The 24920-nt window shown below is 45.4% G+C and overlaps 1 protein-coding gene and 1 pseudogene across 1 annotated transcript in view; one reads left to right on the top strand and one right to left on the bottom strand.

Moving 5' to 3' along the window:
• The window catches only part of LOC114032985, a 68538-nt pseudogene extending 64293 nt beyond the window's left edge, over nucleotides 1-4245 (bottom strand).
• The window catches only part of ADA (adenosine deaminase), a 28522-nt gene continuing 7738 nt past the window's right edge, over nucleotides 4137-24920 (top strand). Inside the window, exons 1-5 of the mRNA XM_027851566.1 lie at nucleotides 4137-4276; nucleotides 15410-15471; nucleotides 21407-21529; nucleotides 23609-23752; nucleotides 24590-24705. Of these exons, the coding sequence (XP_027707367.1) occupies nucleotides 4244-4276; nucleotides 15410-15471; nucleotides 21407-21529; nucleotides 23609-23752; nucleotides 24590-24705 (478 nt within the window). The 5' untranslated portion in view covers nucleotides 4137-4243. The remainder of the gene's footprint in view (nucleotides 4277-15409; nucleotides 15472-21406; nucleotides 21530-23608; nucleotides 23753-24589; nucleotides 24706-24920) is intronic.

Raw genomic sequence — 24920 nt, 5'->3', positions numbered from 1 at the left:
GTTGCCTGGCCCATAGTGGGTGACTAATACATGCTTGTTGACTTGAGGGCATTGCTCAGATTATCTCTGAGGTTCCTTTCAGCTCTGGATTTGTGGTGCTGTGATGCCATCTATGACCCTCTAACTTCAAACCTAGCACTCACACTTAGTGACAGTTAGGATTCAATCCCAGCATCTTCCCATCCTCCCCCCATTTCCCATTATCATCTTTTCCTATTGAATTCCTAACTATCCTTGGAAGCATTACTATAGCCCTGGAAATCACACACTGGACATCTCTGCCCTTGGGCAGCTCCCTCTGATTGGATGGCTCCCCTTAGAACCTCCATTTAAGGAAGGTTTCCAGGTCAGCCAAGTGTCATTGCTCTCCAGGCAGAAGTCCAGAGTTCCTCTTTCATATCTGGAGCTAAGTCCAGTACCTTTTTCCTCCCCTCTTCCCTTTTTCAAGTTCCTTTTACTGCTGGGTTTTGAAAAAATCTGTGAAATAGTTGCATATTTTCAGATTTACGCTATTATGTAGTTCTAGCCCAATGGAAACACGCAGTATAAATTTGAACAATTCAACCATTTCATCATCAAGCTCCTGGAGGGCGGCAGCTGTCTTTCTGCTTGTATTTGTGTTCCCAGCAATTAGCACAGTAGGTGGCATGTAGTAAATGCTTAATAAGTGCTGGTTGGCTAACTTGAAATCCCTACTCAAATGCTAAAGCCTCCACCTTGCCCTTCATTATCATTGAGTCACTGGCTCCAAAGTCAGAGGACCAGGGCTCATATCCTATCCCTGATACTTTTAAGGGTAAAGGTTTCAAGATGAAACCTTCAGGTATCAATCAGTCAGACTCAGTCCTCCTTCAGCAGGAAGATCTGGGAGGCTTTGGGGCAGGAACCTCTGGACACTCTGTGGACTCACAGCTGAGTGATAATAGACAAGTCACCTAAGCTCCTTGGGCCTCAGTTTCCCCATCTGTAAAGTGATGGGGTTGGCCCAAATGGCCTCTGAGGGTCCTTACAACTCCCACTCTAGAGCTAAGATCCTTTGCAACTCACAGGACTTTAGACCTTTCTTTCTTTTATACTGTAGTGTTGTGGATTACAGTGATGGGCTTTCTGTCTTACTCACTTATTAGGCTATGAGCTCCAGGAGGGGCAAAAGCTGTAACTTATGTAAACCTTGTATTTCTCCTAATGCCCTGTGCAGCAGTCTTAACACTGCTTAATATAAGCTTAATAAGTGACTGTGGAATGAATGAGTACTATTTCTACTACATCTTTTTTCTTCCCCTAGTACAGGTGATACAATGCCCTCAGCTGCCATGGGAGAGGAGAAAGAATTCTGTTCGTTCTTTAATTGTCAAAGCCTGTAACACCAGCTGCCAAGGCCAGCTGGACTGGGGAAGGCAGTGATGCAGGACAACAGCAATGACCCACCTCAGAACAGGGTGTGGGTAGTCACTCATGTTAATATCAGGAAGAATTGGGGGAAATCCTTGCTTCCTCTGCCCTCCCTCCCCTCTGAGCACTTGGCTCCTAATCTGAGCCAAGGCCTGCCTTTGTGAACCTCTCACCCCAACAAACTGGGGAAGTTCTACTTGAAATTCTTGTTCAGTTTCTCGGTGGTTGCTGTGGGGATTTTTTTGAGTGACACGAGAGGAAAGAGGGGAGAGGGAGTACAAAGGTACCCCTGACTCTTCTTAGGTTCTCTCTTCTGCTGACAGCCGACCAGGACCTCAGGGGCCCATCTCCCTCTCCTCCCTCCAGCTACACCAATCCACTACACCTTGATTCAGAATGAGAAGGGCCCTGGTGAAATCCTTTGTCTAGGGAGGAAGTTAGCTAGGGTGCAGCATGCTGAGGCCAAGGAGTCTTGAGTCCTAATCCAGCTCCTACTTATTAGCTGGGTGAATTCAAGGCACACCAAATAGGATTGAAAGCTGGAAAGGACCTTAGAAATTGAGTTCAACCCCCTTCATTTTACAAAGGAGGAAACTGAGCCCCAGAGGGATACTTATTTGCTCACTTTCCTCATCTCTGAAATGAAGAAAATAAAAGTCCTACCTTGGTCATGGGGTCAGATGATTAGCTAAAGTAAGGACTTACACAGAATTTGGAGTGGGAAGAGGCCTCAACATCCACCTAATCCAATTATACCAGTAAAGAAATCCCGCTATAGCACACCTGACAAGTGGTCATTTAGCCCCTGCTTCAAGACCTCCATTGAGCTAGGACTCACCAGGTCCCAAGGCAGCCCATTCCACTTTGGGATAATTCTAACTGTTAGGGAGAGAAGCTGCCTGGCATATTGCATAGAGTCAGGAAGACCAGGGCTCAAGTCCTGCCTTGGACACTTAGAGGTGGTGTGACCCCTGGCAAATCCTTTAACCTCTCAGTGACCTCTAGGGATTTAATTTGCCTCAAGCAGGTATTAATCTTCATGGGTTGAAACTCTCCCCACTGGGAGTTTCCTCATTGAATGAAGGACAAGTCTACTTCAAAAATACTGTTAGGAATTTTTTTCTGACCTCAAGCCTCAATTTGCCTCTTTGTACTTCCACTCATTTCTCCTGATTCTGCCCTCTGGGGCCAAATAAAACAACTCAAATCCTTCTTTCACATGCCAGCCCTGCAAATATTTGAAGACAGCTATCAGGTCCCCTTTGAATCTTCTCTGCAGGGCCTTCTCTTCACTCTGATCTATATCTTGCCACTGGACCCAAATGGCTTCAGTAGAGAGAGTGAGGCTGGTGACTTTGTACAGCCCTCCCTCACTTAAATCCAATTCACTTGCAAATCATGACATCACCTTTCTGATGTCATGGTCCACTTTGAGAAGGAAGGGCAAACATCATACCCCCAGATTCTTTAACTTCAATCTATACAACCTGACCCAAGGCCCTCTCTCTCCATCCTAATTGCTTGGGCCCCAGCCCAATCCCTACTCCACCCCACTCCACTCTCCTCCCCCCACCCCAACTCCAGCTTATCAGTGTTCTTTAACTGGAGCCATTAAGTGCTTTGCAATGATTTTATAACGTCAAAGCCACTAGGAATGTGAATCATTATTAATACTGTCTAGAAATCAAGTTCAAAATTTTTTCCACCACACCACCATTCTCTGCATTTTAATCAGATTTCATAGAATATGGAATGTCAGCTCTGGAAGTGAGGACAGCTTTTGCAAAGTTCTGAAGATGGGATTTGAAATTTTGCACATGAACAGACAGGCCAGGTTAGCTGGACCTAAAGAGCATTAATCCTTAAGGTTGGTGATCCTAAAACAAACTTGACTGAATCTTGTCTATGAAGTAGGGCTTTTACTAATGCTACCTGTGGCTGTGTGGTCTAGTCAGTCAGTCACTAAACATAAACATGTTTTGTACCTACTATGTGCTGTCACCGTGCTAAGCACTGGGGATACAAACAAAGGCACGTATAGAGGAAAGAGTATTGGTTTTGGTGACAGAAGTCCTGGGTACGAATTTGACTGTTAGTTCTACATCTTGGGCAAGCCATGTTCCCACTATCATCAACCGCAAAATGAGAGGGCTTGGGGGGAAAAGGATATCCTGCTTAAAGGTCTGACAATCGTGGTTCTAATAATAGGATCTGGAGCTAAGAAGCGCCCTTAGAGATGGTCTTCAACCATCTCCTTTGTCAGTAGAGGAAACTGAAGGCTCAGGGATTGTCAAAGCACAGATAGCACATTAATGGCAGGGCCAGGAGCCCAACGCTGGTCTAGCTTGCAGTCCAGGGCCCTTCGGCTACACTGTTCTACTCTCTCAGCAGGTATGCCACTGTTTCTGTATAGGGGACATCATCTTCAGGAGTTTCTCCCGTAGACCCACGTGGCCTTAGCCCTGGCCCTGGTCCCGGAAGCCCGATCAGAAGTTGAATTCCTGGAAACCTTGGGGTATCAGTAAGACTGAGAGTCAGTGACTTCTTCCAGACGCGAGAAGCAGGAGGATGCGGGGTGGGAACTGCTGGGAGCTCCACTCACAGCTGGCTGCCGGAGCCAGCTAGGGAGGGAGCGTCCTGACCAAGGGGCTGGGACGAGGGGGGAAAAAAGAGAGCCGAGGAGCCGGTATGTAGGGGGCGTGGAGGAGGCGGGGCCCAGGCTGGGCCGGGGGCGGGCCGGAGCTCGTGAGCCGGGTTAAAACTGGGGTGGCTGCTCACAAGGTCGAGACGGGGATCACCCCCTGGAGAGTTCTGGACGAACTGACGGACGCACCGAGTGCAGGCGGTCACCATGAGCCCAGCGCCAGTATTTGACAAGCCTAAAGTGAGCGCGGGGAGCCGGGAGCTGGGGGTGGCTGGGTGAATGGGAGAGGGAAGGAACTGAGGACTGCGGATCCCCGGGTCCCCGCTGCCGGCCCCTGGAACCCTGCAGACCCCACTCCCAGGGCCCCCTAGCTGCCACGTCTGAGGGAGAGACTAAGGAGGAAACTTCACGGCCCCCTTCCCCTTGCCATGGCCCCCTGCATTTGCATCCAGGGCTGGGATGGAGCTGTTGTTAGAACCCACATCTGGGGTGGAAAATAGGCATTCCGGCGGGGACTATTTAGAGCCATAAACATTAGCTCTGGACCTATTACCCTCAGAGACTGTTACAGCGGGGAGAAGCTTAGAGGGAGGGACCTTAGAACAGACACTATCGGAGCAGGAGAATGTTAGAACGTTTGAGCGTTAGCACTGGAAGGGATCTTAGAGCAGCCTGTCCTTGTCAGGAGAATGTTAGAACAAAGAACATTGCATGGTAGGACTGGGAGGGACTTTAGAACGGAGAACACAGGATAGGGTGGACCAAACATGGGTTTTGAGTCAGAAGACTTGGGTTTGAATCCCAGCTCTCCTCTGCTACCCATACGTTTTGTATAAGCCACAATTTTGCTGGTCCTCCCTTTCCTCATCTGTTCAATGTGTTGAACAAAGGTAATGGATTACATGTCAAGGTTCCCTTTCGGCTCTAAGTTCTATGGCCCTGTATAAAGAATTTTAGTGCTGGATAACCCTTAGAGCTTAGCTTAAAATGTTAGAACCAGAATAGATACTAAGGATCATCTGATCCAGCCCCCTCATTTTACAGTTGGAGAAACTGAGGTTCAGGGAATAGAAATAATTTGACTAACACCACTGGAGAGGATTAGAGATAAGAAATTAAATCTCTTGATCGCTAGCCCCTTGCTTTGTCTAATTAACCACATGCCCTCCCAGTATATCCTATAGTAACTAGGAGGGAAGAAGAGAAAGACAATTCAGCTGCTAAGATCAGAAAGCTAATTCCATCCCTTTAAATATAGGATGAAACCCTCAGGGGCAGATAGATTGCTGGGCCTGGAGTCAGGAAGACCTGAATTCAAATCTGATCTCAGACACTTATTAGTTGTGTGATCCTGGGCACTTACTTATCCTCTGCTTGCCTCAACTGTAAAATAAGGTTAATAACATCACCTACCTCTCAGGATTGTTGTGAGGATCAAATGACATAATAATAATAAAGCTTATTTCCTTCACTTTCCTTTAAGAATAAGGAAGCACAGTGCATACCCTTCCCTACCCAGTCTGGAATGGGAGTGAAAAATAGCTAACTGAGTAGAGAGTATTTCAGAGATCCGTATGTTTAGCATTTCTCAGGAGTCATTCTTTGTAGTGAAATCAGGAGATCTGAGTTTTAATTCCAGTTCTTTCAGGAACTCCACAGTGACCTTAGGCAGGGATATTTCCCCCTCTGGGCTTCAGTTTCCTTAACTGTAAAATGAAGGGGTTGGAGTGAATGGCCTTGCAGGTCCCCTTCATCTCTGATTTTCCATGACTCTCCATGTAAAGTGCTATAATATTGAGGAGTCCAAAGCCCCCATTTCAAGCCCTCTCTCTGCCAACGATTAGCTGCATAAACTTGTTCAAATTATCTTAGTTTCTGGGCCCCAGGTTCTTCACTGATAAAACAGAGATGATAATCCTTATCTTCCCTATGCATCTCACAGGGTTGTTACTAGGAGAGCACTTTGGGTTGTAGAAATATCAACTGTTGTAATTCAATTACTTATCTCTTGGCTTCAGTTTCCTTATTTGTAAAATGGGCACAAGATACCTAAGGATCATAGTTTTAGAGCTGGAAGGGATTATAAAAGTCATCTAAGTGCAATCCCTTTCATTTTACAGATGAGGAAACTGAGGCCCAGGGAGGTGATTTGGCCAAGGTCACACAAATTGTGTCAGACATTGAATGTGATCCTTTCATCAAATGTAATTTTTCCTCAGTACCATTGCATCTTGTGAGAATCGAAATCACATAGTGTAGACACTGGATGGTGAAAGTACTTGGAGCAGTCAAATGCAGATTTGGAATAGCTCGACAGCATTAATAGGGGAAAATAGAAGGTATCAAGAGGGTGGAGCTTCCTAGTGGCTCAGGGCAGGGAAGGGGAAAAGGGGGGTTCAGTCCAGAGGAACTTGTACATTGCCTAAGCCCTGGCCATAACAGGAAAAGTTTATATTTCCAAACTGTTCAGCATTTTCTGCCAAAGGTTGTGGCCTGCCTCGCCAGGGATACTAGTATCTGGAGAAATGCTCTATATCATGGACCAGATGCTGTGGAGTTAGTCTGAGCCCAGGAAATTCTCAGCCCCAAGTGTGGAGGGGATCCAGATTTCGGCCAGATGGAGCCTGATTGACATCTTTACTCCCCTTAGGAGAATTAGAGTTGAGACTGAGCTGGGCTAGTTCATCAACTTCCCAGGGTTAGGCTAGGAAAGGTCCTGGGCTGCAGGGGAAGAGTGGGAGAAGAGTGGGAGTCGGGGACACCTGAACCTTTCTGTCACTGGCATTGATTTCACCTTTATGTAATGATGGGGAGTAGACAGAATAAACAGCTGCTTATGGGGCATAATGTGATATGCCTACCCACTACTGCCTGCCTCAGTTACTTACCTCAAATCCCACTTTTAAAATTTCATTTCTTTAGCTCTTGAAGGCCTTTTGACTTTGGGAGATCTTCTATAAAATGCAACTATCTATTGGGCAATGAAGGTGATGGAAAAACAAGATATCAATAAACATTTTCAAAAGCAATTATCTCTGGGAGGGGGAATTTTTTTTTATCAGTTTATGAATTCTGGATTTCAAAAGGGGGCATTTGTTAATTGCCTACTGTATGTAGAGCTCCATGCTTGCAGTCTAGTAGAAAGATGAGAGACAAACATTGATATTTTATAATAGTGTTTATAATAGTTTATAGCTAAGAGCATTAGAAAAATACAAGCAAAGTACTAAGTGAAGTCTTAGGGGGAGGTCATTATAGAAGATCAAGGTAGGTTTCCTGGAGGAAGAGGAGGCATTTGGGCTGGTTTAGAAAGGATGGGTAGAATTTCAATGGGCAATGATGGAGAAGGAGGCTTTTCTAGGCATAGAGACCAGTTTGGGCAAAGAAGTAGAAGTGGGAAAACAGAACACAGGATATATGCAAAGAATAGAAAGTTATATACAGTTTGACTGGAATGTAGAGCAAATTAAGGGGCCTGTGAGAAAACTGGAAAGGAAGCTTGGCACTGAATTGTGAACTCCAGACAGATGAATCTGAACTTTTCTCATGAGGAACAGAGAGCCATCGATGATTGTTTTTTGTTGTTGTTGTTTTGGTTAGGCAATGGGGTTAAGTGACTTGCCCATGGTCACACAGTTAGTGAGTGTTATATGTCTGAGGCTGGATTTGAACTCAGGTCTTCCTGAATCCAGGACTGGTCCTCTAGTGCTCTATTCACTGCACCACCTAGCTTCCCCCACTAATGACTGTTGAGTAGAGCAATGACATGACAAGATCTACGCATATTGGCAGTGGTTCAATGGGTCTGAGGCTGAGGTTGGGGTTGCTTATGGGTATGATAGCATAGGTGGAAGAAATGGCTTGGAGGCTATTGCATTTCTGAATTATGTTGTGTGTGTGTGTGTGTGAACATGCACATGCATGTGCACTCGTATGTGTGTCTGTGTCTTCATGATACCACATCAATGATTCATGGAGTACATTTGGGGCTATTAGACAGCTCTGGTCTGTGTGATCTGCTTCTTGCAATGGGAGACAAAAGCCCAGAAAGAGAAACCTGACTGCAGAAAGAAGGTAGAAGCTTTGGCCAAGTTGTCCTGAGTCACTGGGTGTGTGTGTGGGTGTGTGTGGGTGTGTGTTCAGGGTGAATGGGGAGGGTGGCATCTGAAGGCTATTCTGGACAATCAGGATGGAAAACTCTTTTAATTTAGTTGGTTATTGTTGCTATTACTACTACCTTGGTGCTTGGCTACACTTTGGAGGACTAGAGAAGCAGAACAAGTCTAGTTGCGAGGATGAGATTGTAAAATGAGGGGGTTGGAGTAGATGGTCTCTTCCAGCTCTGACATTTCCCTTCCAAGTCTTTCCAGCTCTGAAGTCTACTGAGGCAGCTAAGTGGTACAGCAGATAGAATGCTGGGCCTGGAATCAGGATGACCTGAGTTCAAATCTAACCCCAAACGTTTCCTAGCTGTGTGACCCTCGGCAGCAAGTCACTTAATCCTGTTTGCCTCAATTTCCTCATCTATAAAATGAGCTAGAGAAGGAAATGGCAAGCCACTCCAGCATCTTTGCCAAGAAAACCCCAAATGGGGTCACCAAGAGTTAGACATGACTGAAAGGTCTTAATAACAATAAATAAATGAAATGCTTAGTAGTTAAAAGTAGCCTGTGACTTATGGCTTCATTTCAGCACAGTATTTGAGCCCTCTTTGAACTGGCTCTAGCCTATCAGCCAATCCTCATTTCCTTCCACTTCTCTTTGTTCTCTGTTCTCAACCTGCCCTTTCTTCTGTCCCTTCTGGGAGACCATCCTCTTTGTCTTGAATCCAGGTATAGTGCACTTCATGTACTTGGTGCTGAGAATGCAAAGATGAAAAATAGCCCCTACCTTCAGGGAGTCTGTGAACTAATAGAGAACTGATGCACACAATTAAGTGTGTTACTAGGCATATTGTGACCGAATGATAAGACTAAATTGAAGAAGTGCTCTGCAAACCTGGAAGCACTGGTTATCAATAGAGTCTTACGGGGGTGGTCTGTTGAAAATTCTTTTCTTCTTCCAAGACTCAGCTCAGGTGACATCTCCTCTATAAAAGGGGCAGCTAGATGGCACAGTGGATAGAGCACCGGGGGCCTGAAGTCAGGACGACCTGTGTTCAAATCCGACCTCAGACAAAACACTTAACACTTACTAGCTGAGTGACCCTGGGCAAGTCACTTAACCCCAATTGCCTTAAAAAAAGGGGGGGGGGCAGCATGGGCTAGTGGAAAGAGGCTTGTACTGGGAATCTAGGAGCCTGGTTTTGAATGTCAGCTCTGCCACTAACTTTAGCTATTTTACCTTGGACAAGTCATTTCCCCTCGATCTCGATGGACCTCAGTTTCCCCATCTGAAATGAGAGGGTTGGACTAGATGGCCTCCAAGATCTCTTCTAGCTCTAAATTCCATGATCCTAGAAGCCTTCTATGACTCTCCTTCACCCTAAAAGTGATTTCTCTTCCTCACATTTCCGTAGACTGTTTTGTGTGGACCTCTTCCTTGCTCTTAAATGAGGAAGAAAAGAAACAAGCATTTATTATTAATTTATTATCATTTATTATCCTATTGTGTGCTGGGAAGCGTGCTAAGCACTTTACAAATATTATCTCATTTGATCCTCAACAACAACCCTGGGAGGTAGATGCTATTATTATCCCCATTTTATTCTTTTTTAGGCAATTGGGGTTAAGTGACTTGCCCAGGGTCACACAGCTAGTAAGTGTCAAGTGTTTGGTCTGAGGCCGGATTTGAACTCAGGTCCTCCTGACTTCAGGGCCGGTGCTCTATCCACTGTGCCACCTAGCTGCCCCTCCCATTTTACACTTAAAGAAACTGAGGCAAACCAAGATTAAGTGATTTGCCCAGTGCCACACAGCTAATAAGTGTCCGAGGTTGGATTTGAACTCAGGTTTTTCTGACTCTAGGCCCAGCATCGCACCACCTAGTTTATTCTTAGTATCTTTAATGCTAAGAATTGCTCCTATGTATGCAATTCTTCAGGTTAATTAACATAAGAAACTACTGGGTGAGGAAACTCCTATCAAAGCAGGCCAGTATGTCCTGGTCTTAGAGAGTCACCCAGATCAATGACTTACCTAAGGTCACACAACCAGCATCTATTAGGGACAAGGTCACAGCTAGTATATATTAGGGGCAGGATTTGAACCTAGGTCTCCACTTTGCCACACTGCCTTTCATTTGTTATTCTTTAAGGTTTGTAAAGCCTTTAGACACAGTATCGCATTATTTCATCACAATCTACCTCATTGGTGTACATGTGTTCTCCCATTAGATCCTAAGTTCCTTGAAAGCAAGCTCCGGTCATCTTTGCATCCCCAGCACTGAGCACATTAAGCATACAGTAGAGCCTTAATGTTTGGTGAGTTGAATTGGTCTTCTTAGAACAGAGTTATGTGTGCTACAGTTAGGGAAGACTTCCCTGAGGAGGTGGCCCTGAAGGTGGACTCCTCCCCAGCTATTCTTCTTCCCCTCTTAATAGTCTACACCTCTCCTGCCCAGCTACTGTCCCCACAAGGGACCACCTGAGGGACCTTCAGCCGGCTCTGAACTGCTTCCAATGCCTGGCCCTAGACCAATGTATTGTTTGCAGAAAATGAGATCAGGAAGACGAGCAGATATCTGGCTTGTGCAGAGCAACTTCTTGGCCTTTCCAGACTGGACCTGGGCTTAGGGGTCATCTTAAAGGCAGGTTACGAATCCTCAGGGCTTAGCTCAACTCCAGGGATTTGTCTGCCTTGTGACTGCCACTGGATACTGTCTCCAGCAAGCCTCCTTGTCCTAGGATTTGGAGCTGGAAGGGATCCTACAGACCGACTCCCTCATGAGCAAACTGAAATCCAGAGAAAGGGAGTACCATATGGGCAGGAAGTGGGCAGAGTCAGGATTTGAATCCAGGTCTCCTGACTCCAAATCTCTTTTGCCCACAGACTACTACCTCCTGTGGTCTTATTTGGCAGTGCTGGTGGAGTTCCTATGATGAGCCATTGAACTCCAGCTCCCTGGAAAACCCTAGGGTGGCAGATCAATCCTCAGAAGAAGTTATTTAGGCTGAGTGGTCTGGCCAAGGACACACACACACACACACACACACACACACACACACAGACACACACACACACAATTGGAGATGAGTAAGTAAGTAGTTTGTGGAAAGAGTCCAGAGTTCAGAAACTTACTCCCTTAGGTAAGACATTTTCTCTTTCTGAACCTCAGTTTCCTTCTTTGGAAAACAAGGGGATGGAACTAGATGGTCTATAAGATCCTTCCAGCTCTGCCTGGGGCTCTGCAGGGTTTAGGGAGAACTTTATCTGCAATTGAAACTCAAGAAGGAATGAGCTGTGAAGAAGGAGGAAGAGATTCCCTACATCCCACCCTAAGCACTTAAGACCTCCCTAGGACATCATACTACAGGTGAGGGTATCTAGGAGCCTAGAGCTCTTCTGATTCTTCTGGCACATGACTGATTTGCTGCCCACTCACTGTCCCTACCCTTCAGACACATGTCAAATTGCTCTCTGTGATGCAACATGGTATTATGGAAAGAACCTGGGATTTGGCATCAAAATAACCTGGATTCTTGTCATAGACCTCATGATTCATTCTTTTCATAGACTGGTCACTTCCTACCTATGTGGTCTTAAGTCAGGTTACTTTTGTTCTCTTTCCTCATCTGTAAAATTGGGGGTGGCCTAGGATCTGCCAGGGAAATTAGAGTTTTTCAGAATGGCGGGTTGGAGGACCAACCAGCCAAATCTGAATCTGAAATGAAAGGGCATGTGTTCCCAGGCTTCAGGGAAGAGGGTGAGGCATGAGGGGAGCACCATTTGCTCCTCCCCTGCTGTTCCCCCCTTGGAATTGCAACTCTGAGGGGCAAGTGCCCTCCCTAATGGGAGGGAGCAAACCCAAAGGACCTTCCTGCAGGTGGTGGCTGGAAGTGAACCAGGCCAGCTGCTCCTGAGTCCCTGCCAACCCAGATGCAACTGTGCCACCAGCTAGTTAAACAGTGCCCAGACTGAGAAGCCAAAGAGAAGGGAATTCCCAGCTATAGCTGGGCATACACTCAATTAACTAGCTCTCCTTGCCAGTACTTTCCCCCATCCTCTCCAGAGTCCAGCTTCCCTCTGCTTATCTTCAAGGCTCTTAATGCCCTCAGACTTCCTTCCTCCTTTACATTCCCTGTCCTGGGACAGTGCCCAGTGGGCAGGGTGCCCTCTTGACTGAGGGAGCTTCTGTATTCAAGATTCCCTATAATCATGTTTCCTGTCAGTCTCTGGCTCCTTGCTCTATGAAGGGCAGTGAACTCTCTTGTCCTGATCCCTAAATTCCTTTCTCAATAGTTATCATCTACCCCTGGGGGTGATGTCATGTGGGTGTTCCTGGAAGGCTGAACTGATAATAAAAGATTTCCTCCTGAGGGTTGGGAATGAACTATAGTCAATGAGTATCCTGCCCCTTATCCTGGTCCATTGCTCAGGCCCTTTCAGAAGAAAAAAAAAAAGTACACTCCATCTTAACCCCCATTTTAGGTTCTGATGAAATCTCATAACTTCTGATTCTAATTAGAACTCTACCCGTAAAACATTTTATATGACTCAAAATTTTTGTAAATGGGGTTTTAGATAAAGTTATCTAACTGGAAGAGATCTCAGAGCTCATTTCTTCCACATTCCTCTTTTGACAGAGAAAGAAAATGAGCCCAGAGGAAGGGAAATGACTTGCCCAAGGTCACATAACATTAGTGTCAGAGCTAGGACTTTGACCCCAGCCTCCTGACCCCTTACCCTGAGCTCTTCCCACCACACTAGAGATCTTGGTATTAAAGGAACCATTCTGATGCACCCCCTTGCCTTACTCTTCTTGTGCATTGGATCTTTGTATTTGCTTAGAGCAGTCCCTGCTGTGGGATCCCGGTGGCTGCTAGAGACCAGGAAGCATTATTTGGCTAAATTGTTCTACGTACTGTTAACCAACCTGCAGGTGTTGAACATTCCCTGCCCCCAGTGAGGCTGCATAGCTAGAGAGACAGTCTCCTAGTTGCATGGAGTGGGGGGTGGGGACAAAAGATGGCAGGAGGGAGTTATGTCTTCTTTTTCCAGTCCCCAGAGGCCAGGAACTGTCCCTAAGAGTCACAATGACTTGTGTCATGGAACAGGTCTAACCTGCACATCTGCAGCCAGGTTGGTGCTGCTTTAATCCAGGCAGTGAGGCTGGTTTTGTACTAGGTCATTTCTACTCTTTCATCCCAGCCCTCTCTTACTGGACCTTTGAAGTGTCTAGATGGAATTAGAGATTCATTAGGGATGGATGGGGGGCAGGGTGAGGCTTAGCCTGAGGGAAGGAGAGGTAGGGTCTATAGCCATGGAATAGGGTAACTATAACTGACTCAGCTGGAGATTGACCTTGTAATACTAACCTCATGAACCCAGAGAACCCATGGAGCCATGGTGGGCAATAATTAGGGAGTCCTATGGGTCTCTTTTAAGTACATACAGGTTCTTTTAACTCTGTTTAACCAAAATAAGCTTATTTCAACTGTCCCCTGTCTTCCCAGGTGACATTTTAGTGAATATGGTAAACTCATTGTTCTAAAGCATTAATGGGTCAAGGCTGTTGGAAGGAACTCTCCAGGGTCCTCCTCATTCCTTGGGTATTCCACTGCTGATTCCTTCACCCCCTCACTTTCCCCTTCATTTGCAACCATTCATTCATTCATTCATTCATTCAACAAGTTGTTTATTAAGTGCATATTATATTCCAGGCAAAATAAACAAACATTATATGCATATTATATTCCAGGCACAATAAACAAGTGTTTATTAAATGCATATCATATTCCACTGAAAATAAACATTTATTAAATGCATATTATATTCTAGGCATAATAAACAAGCATTTATTAAGTGCCTATTATATTCCCGACACAATAAACCAGTGTTTATTAAGTGCATATTATATTCCAGGCACTGTGGAACTAGGGAGACAGATAAAAATGAAATAATCCTTAACCTCAAGGAGCTTATATTGTGGTGAAACAACACAGACATGCAATTCTGTAAGTTAGGAGTAGATTTTCTTCATTATGAACCATTGCTCTAAGAAAGGTCTATACTATTTTGAGAAGGCTTCACCAGAGGGATCCAAGACACACAAAAGAGGTTAGAAACTGCTGCATTAAATGAACTCTAAGGTCCTTTCTAGTTCTGAATTCTGATTCTGGAAAGCCTTCCCTGACTCCACTCCCCCTGGAAGTCTTGTCTCTCCTCAGGTACTTTGAGTACTTTGTCTGGACCTCTCCTTTGCCCCCAAGTAATACTAAAAATAGTTCATATTTATATTATACTTCAGGATAGACACTGGACCTATGATTTCATTGGAATGAGAAACATCAGGGCGAAAAAACTCCCTTTGCCAATGCAAGTTAGCAAGTTCTATTCTCTGCCCAGAACACTAGGAGGTTAAGGGACTTGCCCAGGGTAACACAGCTAGTAGGATGTATCTGTTGACTGGACTGGAACACAGGTCTTCCTGTCTCTAGGGCCAGATCTCTACCCATTATGCCACCCAAAGAAGTTAATCCAGAGTAATGAGGGAAGTAGGGGTGGAGAGTAAGGACTCTGTAGGAAGTAATTCTTAACCTGAGCCTTGAAGGAAGTTAGGGATCTCTTGTTATTATTCATAACAACTCATACATGTATAGAAGTATAGTATTTATGCAGCATTTTCCTCTGATCCATCCTGGCTGTGTAACCCTAGGCAAATCACTTTATTTCTCCAAATTGTTGGCAACTCTAACTCTGTGTAAGTTGAAGAGAACCTGCAAACCTGTATTAGTAAAGGGAATTTCCTCACCCCGGAGTTCCCCATATCAGTGAAATCAGATTCCCAGCCCCTATGCCTGTCCTAATTTTATTCACAACAAATTCTGTAAGGTAGGTAACATTAGCATTATCAACCCTATTTTCCAGATAAGGAAACAGCTTAAAAGAAGTTCCATGATCTTTTCCCCCTGGTCAGAGCTACAAAGATGCAAAGGTGAAGGAAGGTTCATCTTCCAACATGACCTGCAGTGGGGAATGAGTCTGCTGCACTCCCCAAGCTTTCAGGCAGGCAGACTCTTTTCAGACCTAGAGTCAAATCCAGAATACTGGTTTTTGATGGGGATGAGGAGAGGGACCAGGGATTCTTGCCACCTTTTTTTTCCTCCCTTACCACTTTGCTTTGCTCTCTTGACATCCCTAGTATGCCTCCTGGCACCATGGGTCTCCAGGCCTCTCACTACCATGGCCATTTATGGTTCTTTCTCTCTTGTAGGTAGAGCTTCATGTCCATCTGGATGGAGCCATCAAGCTTGAGACCATCTTGTACTATGCCGAGTAAGTATGTGGAGGGAATGGGGGATTGATTGTGTCTGCTTGTAGGAGGGATTAAGACAAGAATTTATGCCTTCCCACCTCAGTTGGCTGTTATGGAGCCAATATGTTCTGATAATTAGTGTCTCCTCCCTGAAACTACCTCATATTTATCTTCTATGGGGTGGGGGTGGACCAGTGATTCCATTGATACAGGGAACTTGGCAGATGAGGAAACTTTATGCAGTCTGGCACCTTCCTCTGAAACTTCAACTCTCAGAGCTGCCTAGAGCACGGAAAGTTAAGTGACCTTCCAAAGCATGAACAGCCAATACGTCTCAGAGGTGGGACTGAACCACCTCAGACACAAGCTGTAATGCCCACTTGGGGCAGAGGGTGAATGTAAAAATGGAAAATGTAAAAAAATGTTAAAAATTTAAAAAACTTTAAAGCCAATCTGGGGTGGGTGCCAGGGTGTCCTAGGAGCTAAATGGAGTTTGGGAACCTGTTGTTGGGAGAGAGCGTTAAGCTTGGGAGGTGATACAACCTGCAAGGAGTATCAGGTTGCTGACCATTGTCTGATGAAGCCTTCTTCTCCAGAGCCCCCATTCCTTTTGTCAGCTTTGGTTTTGACTCCTTATCCCCTTCTTCTCCTGCTGCTGTGTGGACATAGTCAGGGGCTGGATCCATCATCCTCCTGAGCCTATGGGACTGTGGGGACAGCCTTGTAGAAAAGGTTCAGGCATAGCTTTGCAACATTTCTCAATACCAAAGCCACTGGGTCATTGAGTGAAGCGGGAAATGTCTGAAGCCCATCAGTAATCAGAGAGGACCATGAAACCAGGGCAATAATTCACCTTTCCTGTCCTAGAAGTTCAGGGTGAATGGGGAGGGTGGCTTCTGAAGGCTATTCTGGACAATCAGGATGGAAAACTCTTTTAATTTAGTTGGTTATTGTTGATACTACTACTACCCTGGTACTTGGCTACACTTTGGAGGACCAGAGAAGCAGAACAAGTCTAGTTGCAAGGACAAATGGGAAAACCAGTTCAGAAAGCTTAAATATGTCCCCTTGAGGGGTTATATAGCAAGTTATGAAGGCTCAACTCAGACCAGGACCAGGTTGCTGTGTTTGCTGTTTCTCAAAGAGATCATGGGCTATGACTTCAGGTGTCTTAAATGTGACCTGAAACCAGAGTAAGGTTTCAAAGGGCAGTGGCTGGTAACTGCCAGATTTACCCACCCAGCCCAGATAGGAAGGAGCCTTGAGGGGAGGAAGGGCTGGGTTGTCTTTGTTTATGCTTAACCCATCCAGACTAAGCAGCAATATGGACTGGTCTTAATCAGGTCATTAGCAGCAGCTGTTGGGAACAGAGATGGGACCAAAAGGGAAGGAAACGCCTTTAAAAGGTTAGGGAACATAGAGAACCCTCATTAAGGGGATAAGACAAGTCTAGAACACTCTTTATGGAGATAAGAAAAGTATTAAGAGCTTGGGTAGGGAGGAAGGAAAGGGAGTTGCCTGCTATCTTAGGGTTTCTCATGGAATATTAATTGATTTATTTCTTTTTAAGTTTCCCTCATCAGATGGCGTGGAGAGTAAGCTTAGGAGTGGTTGGTTTTTAAGGGTCACAAGAACATTGTTTTTCTGGAATCTAAGGAGCACAAAAAAAGCTTGGGGCATGATGTCATAACAGAGGTCAGATGAGGTGGAGGTTTGGCCTTCAAGGAGGCAGCTGAGGTTTGGAGAGGCCTTTGGCAGCCAGGTATGTCAGTGAGCTTTGAGAAAACAGGTGGGACTTGATTCAAATGCCAAGAGAAAGAAAAATCCCATATATGTCAAAATATTCACAACAGCACTTTTTGTGTATTCTGTCTGAATAGGATATAGATTCTCTCTCCTCTTCCCTGGGTTTGGAATGGCAAAAGCTATCCCTGTGATCTTTAAGAGACAACATTGAAAGAACTCTGTACTTAGAGTCTGGAAAGGCCTGGGTTTGAATCTTACCTGCTGGACTGAGTTTTGGTGCTTGCTCTCTTTGTGATCCTGGGTTGGTCACTTAGCTTCTCTGTACCTCAGTTTCTCTACCTGTAACATGAAGATGATAACTTACATTGAAGTACCAGTAAGACATAGTGGATAGGAAAACCTAAGTTCACATACCTTCTTGAACACTTTCTAGCTCTGACTGTGGACAAATCATTTAACCTGCCTGGACTCCAGTTGCCCCATCTGTAAAATGATACCGGCTAATTTGAGGTGCTATATCCTGTAACTTCAATATGTAGCTTATTTTTTTGGGTTTTTTCCCTCTCTTGAATAACCACCACTAGTCTGTCTTCAAAGGTTTTCCATCAAAAAAGTACAACTTTACTAACTTTCCTTATTTGCTTAAAAAAAACCCTTTATTTTAAAAAAAGGTTTAATTATGCATAGGATGTGACCAGATTATCTTGAAAGTATTCCTCTTAATAAGAACACTTCGTTTTCAATTCTTGTATGGTCACAACTGAATATTAGCACAACTACTTAAGCAATCTTTTGAGTTCTTGTAGCCAGTATGGCATTTGTCAATGAAGTTTATGTTGCCATCCTATTCAAAAGATCGTAATAATTTCTGAAAGGAAATACGTTAGAGATTTCTTCAGTAGGATCATATATGGACTAGAGAGCCTCTGGGGTCCCTTTCATCTCTAGATTGGAGACCTGAAGGTCAGGGAGAGAATAGGCCATAGAGTGGGAGAAGCATTGGATTTGCGCTTGAGTCCTGGTCCTGTTACTTACTTTCTTTGTAATTTGGGATAATTCAGTTTCTGTGCCTCAGTTCTTTCATCTGTAAAATAAAGAGGGGTAGGATAAATAATCTCTCTAGTTCCTTCCAACTTGATTTCTTTTGAGTCTACGCCATTCAAGGCAAGCATGGGTCTAGAAAGAGAGGGGGACATAGTTTAGAAGGAGAAAAGGGGAAGAAAGATGCCAGCCTGGAGTTGGACTCAGAAACAACTCGAGACAGAGGTCACCAGTGCGGGACGTCAGTTTATGCTAAGGCAATTTGGAAAAGGAAAGTGAAAAGCAGGGGGTGGGTCATACTAGGTAACCTCTCCGCCAACAGCATCCCTGGCACGGTGCACTTAGAAGAGCCCCTACCTCCTCAAGCCTGTTCAGACTAAGGGCTGCAGGCCTCTTTGTTCTCTTGACCCACTCCCTTGTCCATCTTCAAGTGGGTGATGGTAGTAGCCTGTGAGAGGGGCAGGCCTGGAGGCAGAGGAAGTCTGTGGCGCCTGCTCAGGCCCAGGAATTGTTGAGCCAGCAATCAGTACCCTGATAAGTCTCTTCCTGGCATGAAGCCAAGCCGACTATGCCCCTGCCCAGAGGTCACACCCTCTTATGCTGAGAAGGGAGTCTGCACTCAGGCTAAGTCTCCCACTGAGCCCTCAGGGGAGAAAGCCCTGAGTCAGCAATGATTTATAGCACTTCTGAGTTTTGGTGGATAGTTGAATCTCTCCCACATTTCATATGGGCCTCTTCCCCGTAAGGGTCTCGTGAGGAGAAGACTGATGATCTCTCTCTCTCTCTCTCTCTCTCTTCCTTTCTCTCCCTTTCTCTCTCTCTCTCTCCCTCCCTCCCTCCCTCTCTCTCTCTCTCTCACACACACACATACAAGCACACGTGTGCACATTCACTTATCCACATGTCCATCCCTTCTTGTTACAAATATTTATTAAGAGTCCTAGAAAATTGGCGAAGATGACAAAAAATGGAAATAATCCATATTGGAAACATATGCACACTAATACTCTTTTTTTGGTGTGTGTGTGAGGCAATTAGGGTTAGGTGACTTGCCCCAGGGTGACACAGCTAGTAAGTGTCATGTGTCTGAGGCTGGATTTGAACTCGGGTCCTCCTGACTCCAAGGCCAGAGCTCTATCCACTGCACCACCTAGCTGCCCCTGATATACTCTTGGTAGAACTGTGAATCGTTCCAACCATATGGTAAAGCAATTTGGGGTTATGCTAAGAAAGTGATTAAAATGCCTGTACCCTTTGCTCCAAATTTCCCATATCCCCAAATGGCTGACAACAAAGGGTCCATATGGACCCAAATAGCCAAATAACTTTTTGTTGTTAAAAAAACAAAACAAAACAAAACAAAACACCACAAACTGGAAACGGAGGTACTGAGAAATTGGGGAATGACTAAACAAATTCTATTATGTGAATGTAGTGCCGTATTACTGTGCTATAAAAAACAGCAAATAGGAAGAACTTGGAGAAGCATTGGCAGACATGAACAGACACAAGCTGAAGCAAGTAGACTAGGAGAGTGGTCTACATGACATCTACAATAAGGTCCATGGACAGAACAACAACAACAAACCCCCAGACCCACACAGAATTATAATGGCTGACCTTGGTACTAGAAAAGAGTTGAAAAAGTGTACCTCCCTCTTGCTTGTGGGTGTGCAATGTTGTATATGCTCCTTAGACATGGCTGACATATTGATTAGTTTTCCCAAACTGCCTTTTTTCTGTTTTTTTTTAATCTTTGGCTAGCTGGTTGGAGGAGGGAGATATTCAGAAACAAATTTCTGAAACAAAAGTGTCAAGAAAAATAGGAAAATTTAAAATGAAATTAAATTTTTAAGGAGCCCTTTATGAGATACCAAAGGCAGATAAGACATTGTCCTCATCCTCATGGACTGTGACACACATTAGTTATAACATCCAGGACCATCTCCTGATCTATATGTTGCGCCTGGACCCAGATGGTTCTGGGGGAGAAGTGAGGCTGATGACTGGGCACAACCCTGCCTCACTTAAATCTAATTCACTTGCAAGTCAAAACATCACCTTTCTGATGTCATTGGTCCTCTTCAACAAACAACGATTGTGTTACGTAAGTAAGTGCTTAAAAAAGATCATATGCTGTGCTCTGTAAAGACTAAGTGGGAAAAAGGATTAGAAGAGGCTTCTTAGAAGAGGTAGCAGGATTTCACAAAGTGGGAATAGAAAGGAGGGAGGGGACAAAAATTTTATTAAATACCTCCTATGTGCCAAGCACTTTACAAATATGATCTCATTTGATCTCACAACAACCCTGGGGAGGTAGGTTCTGTTATTATTCCCATTTTACAGATGAGGAAACTGAGGCAGACCAAGGTCAAAATGATTTGCCCAGGGTCACACAGCTAGTTGAGTGTCTAAGTCAGGTCTTCCTGACTCCAGGCCTTGCTCTCTATCTACTGTATCACCTAGCTGCCCCCAAAGAGAGACCATTCTGGGCACGGGAGACATGCCTATGTACATGGAGAGAGGGAGGGGAAGCAGGCATGAAGTTCGGTTCTGTTGGCACCTAGTGTATGAAGGAGAATCATATGAGAACGAAGCTAAGAAGGTAGAATAATGCCAGGTTGTAGAGGCCCTTAAATTCTCAGTTTGGAAGTTTGTTCTTTTCTCATTAGACAGTAGGGAGCCATGGACAGTTATTGAGGAGAATACTAGGAGTATCGTGGTCAGGATGGACTTAGGAAGGGTAGAGGAAACAAAGGGTAGTTGCGGGTATAGAACAGAAGGGATGGACCTGGATCTGGGACAGACCTCATAGAGACTACCTAATTCAACTCTCTCACTTTACAGGTTGAAGAAACTGTTGAGGGTGTCTTTTTTTTTTTCCCCAAACAGGGGAAAAACCTGGGGTTGAAAAACCCAAGAGAGTAAAAGTAACTTGTCCTAAATCACACAATTATTAAGTAGCCAAGTCAGGATTTGAACCCAGGCCCTCTTAACTAGTGCTCTTTCCACAGTACCACACTTACCTCCATGGAGTTATGGTCCATGTGCCTAGAAGGAAGGTGAGGACCTCAGGAGTGAACCCTGGCCTCTCTGCTCTGTGGTCTCACATTCTCCTCCTGCCTTTCGTGGCTGTTGAACAAGCATGTGCTTTGCTTTTGCTTCCAGGAAGAGAGGAATCCCACTTCCTGCCAACACAGTGGAGGAACTCCGGGACATCATTGGCATGGACAAGCCCTTAAGCCTCCCTGAGTTCTTGGCCAAGTTTGACTACTACATGCCAGCCATCGCGTGAGTTGTCTGGTCCCCCAGCCCCCTGTGAGAATGAGAGGCTTGTAAGGTTAAAGAGATGGCCAGCTAGTGCTGAGAGCTGAAGTCAACTAGTCTAATCTTATCTTATGCAGGAATACATGGCCAAGAGCGGTCCAATTTACTAATAATGCAAGTCCATCTTGGATTCACGTACCTCTTCACAGCTCACTTTCAGAACCATCACTCATGCCATCCTCCCAACAATCCTCAGAGAGGGAGAGCCAGCGTGATTATTCAGATTTTATTGAAAATCAGAAAGGTCAGGCGATCTGCCCAAAAGCACACTGCTCCTAAGTGGTAGAACCAAGGCTCAGACACAGATTATTCCTTTTTTTTTTTTTGTGAGGCAATTGGGGTTAAGTGACTTGCTCAGAGTCACACAGCTAATAAGTGTTATGTGTCTGGGGTTGGATTTGAACTCGGGTCCTCCTGACTCCAGGGCCAGTGCTCTATCCACTGTGCCACCTAGCTGCCCCTATTCCTACTCTTAATTAAAAGACCTTCTGTGTTGTTGGGTCTGTGAGGAGCACTTTGGGGGACGTAAAATGGAAAAGACTCAGTTCTAGCCCTTGTGAAACTCATAGTCTTGGGGTGAAGACAAGACAGACACATAGGAAATGAAGAATAAGAGTTAAGCGGATTGTGGAAAAAATGCTCAAGTTTAGAGAAAGGTTCTGGTGATTTGGGGTGATCAGGGAGGAGATAAGGCTTGAGCTGAGCAGTCGGGGCTGGTCTAGGTTTGGAAAGGGAGTGGGGCACAGAGGACTCCAGACTGGGTGAGAAATGCACAGTCTTTGATCATAGGAATATGGGTTATTATTAGGATCATAGATAGAGTCCACCCCCCTCATTTTATAGATGAGGAAACTGAGGCCTAGGTAGAGGAAGTGAGGTAGTAAGTGACAGACCCAGAATTTGAACCCAGGTCTTCTGACTGAGCCAAGGCTCTTTATACCATACCAAGGGAGTGAGGATAGTGTGTTTTTGAAGGGGCAGTGAGAAGAGCAGAGTGGAGGAGGCTGTGGTGGAGAGGCCTTGAATACCACCGCCCGACAGCCACGCCTACTGACACTTGGAGGTGAGGCTGGCTCAAGGGAACCCCGGCCTTGAATTTGTTCTTCCTCATTGCTCCCCAGCTTTATTTTTCCTGGAAAGTCTCCTCTGGTTTGTCTTTCTCCCTGCCCTTTTCTCTGCCTCCACAAAAGGGCAATAGGTTTCTGGCTTGCTTCAGTTGTTATTTGCCCCTGAGAGTTTGTGACAGGAAGATGATTGTGGGAGTGTGAGAAACTGCTTTCTCACTGGACACAAGGTTTTCATTCAAATGCTGGCAAGAAAAGACATCTGTCTCCTCCCACAACCATGCATATCCTGTAACATACCTATGAACCCATCCCTACTCACAGAACATCATGTCTCAGAGATCCACAACTTCTCCTTCTCCCTCCCTCTCCCCCTTCTTTCTCTCTCCCTCCCACCTTCTCACTTCTCTCTCTCCTTCCCCTCTTCTCTTCTCTTTATCTTTCTCTCTTTCTCCCTTCTTCCTTCCCTCTTCTTGCTCTTTCTCCCCCCTTCCACTTCTATCTTCCTCCCTACTTCTCGCTCATGTTCTCTCTCTCTCTCTCTTACACACACACGCATACACACACACACATACACACACACACACACAGAGGCACTCAAATAGGTGCTCTTATATTCTTTTGTTTACTTATATATATGTGGGCAGCTAAGTGGCACAGTGGGTAGAGTACTGGACCTGGTATCAGGAAAACTCATCTTCTTAAGTTCAAATCCAGCCTCAGACACTTACTAGCTGTGACCCTGGGCAAGTCACTTAATTCTGTTTGCTTTAGTAAAATGAGCTGGAGAAAGAAAAGGCAAGCTACTCCAATATCTTTGCCAAGAAAACCCCAAATGGGGTAATTAAGAGTTGGACATGATTGAAAGTGACTGAACAACAAAGGCTTTCCTTCTCCTCCCCACCCACCCCACCCCATCTTGCCACTAGGAATGGAGGTTGTTTTGAGCCCTGCCTTTCTCCTGTCCTCATCCTCACAGGGGTGACCGGGAAGCCATCAAACGAGTGGCCTATGAGTTTGTGGAGATGAAAGCCAAGGAAGGTGTGGTGTATGTGGAGGTGAGGTATAGCCCCCACCTGCTGGCCAACTCCAAGGTGGAGCCCATTCCCTGGAATCAGGCTGAGTAAGTGAGTGGAGAGGGCCCAGGGTGGTGTGGAGGGTGTGGCTGGTGGAGTCCAAGGTCTGCACCTGGGCAGGCTAGAATTCTAAATGGGCTGATACCCCCTAGTTAGAAGAGGAACCCCAGGTCCATTCTAAATCATAGGATTTAGAGTGGGAAAAGACTACAGAGATTATCTAGTTTGGGCCCCTCATTTTATGAGAAAGTGACTTACCCAAGGTCATATAGTGAGGTAATAGCGGAGTTGGAATTTTAGGTAATAGCAGAGTTGGGACTTGAACCCAGGCCTCCTGACTCCTATGCCATGGCTCTTTCTCCAAACTAGTGATCACCTGCCGTGATCCACTAATTTTCTTCTTTTAAAAATGAATTTTTATTAATATCTTTTGTTTTTACACCACCTAAATTTATCCCTGTGTTCCATCCTCTCCATTATCCCTGTGTTCCATCCTCTCCACTCTCCCAGAGGGATATCCCTAATCAGAGAATTTCTCCTCACATTCTATCAGAAATGTCTCAAGCCCCTTGGCTCCCCATATGGTATCAATTTAGCTACTTTTCCCCAAAAACGAGATGAGTTGGAGGTGGGGTGTAGGCCCAGCTGGAGACAGAAATCTCGTTCGTTTATCCCTGTCTTCTGATGCCAAGAAAGAAGCCTCTCACTCCGACTGGCCCACCAAAAACAAAACAAACCCCCTCCCTGCCTGGAGTCCTGTGCTCAGCTCTGGCCCAGCCACTGGCTGGGTTTTCTGTCTCAGTGGGACCTCCAGGCTGAGGGGCTGGCTTCTCCCCCTGCCTGGTGGCCTCACTTCCTTTTTGGGGATCTCTCTTTCCATACAGAGGAGACGTCACCCCTGATGAAGTCGTATTTCTCATCAGCCAGGGCCTGCAGGAGGGCGAGCGAGACTTTAACGTCAAAGTCAGGTCTATTCTATGCTGCATGCGCCACATGCCAAGTAATGTATTCTGGTCCCTCTCCTCACCTTCTCGGGCCTGCCCCTGTCTAGTCCTGATCCTTCCTTCCTTCCTTCCTCATCTTCCTTTCTATCCCCTCTATCCTGTTTACCTCTTCCTCCCTTCTTTCCTCTCCATCCTTTCTTTTTGTCTCTCTAAGGACCGCCGGACCTTTCCAGCTGAAACTGCCAATATGTGTTGTCTCCTGTATTAGAAC

This window comes from Vombatus ursinus, unplaced genomic scaffold (assembly GCF_900497805.2).
Source record: "Vombatus ursinus unplaced genomic scaffold, bare-nosed wombat genome assembly UNPS02000580.1, whole genome shotgun sequence".
Lineage (NCBI taxonomy): Eukaryota > Metazoa > Chordata > Mammalia > Diprotodontia > Vombatidae > Vombatus > Vombatus ursinus.
This window is presented reverse-complemented; position numbering and strand designations above follow the sequence as displayed.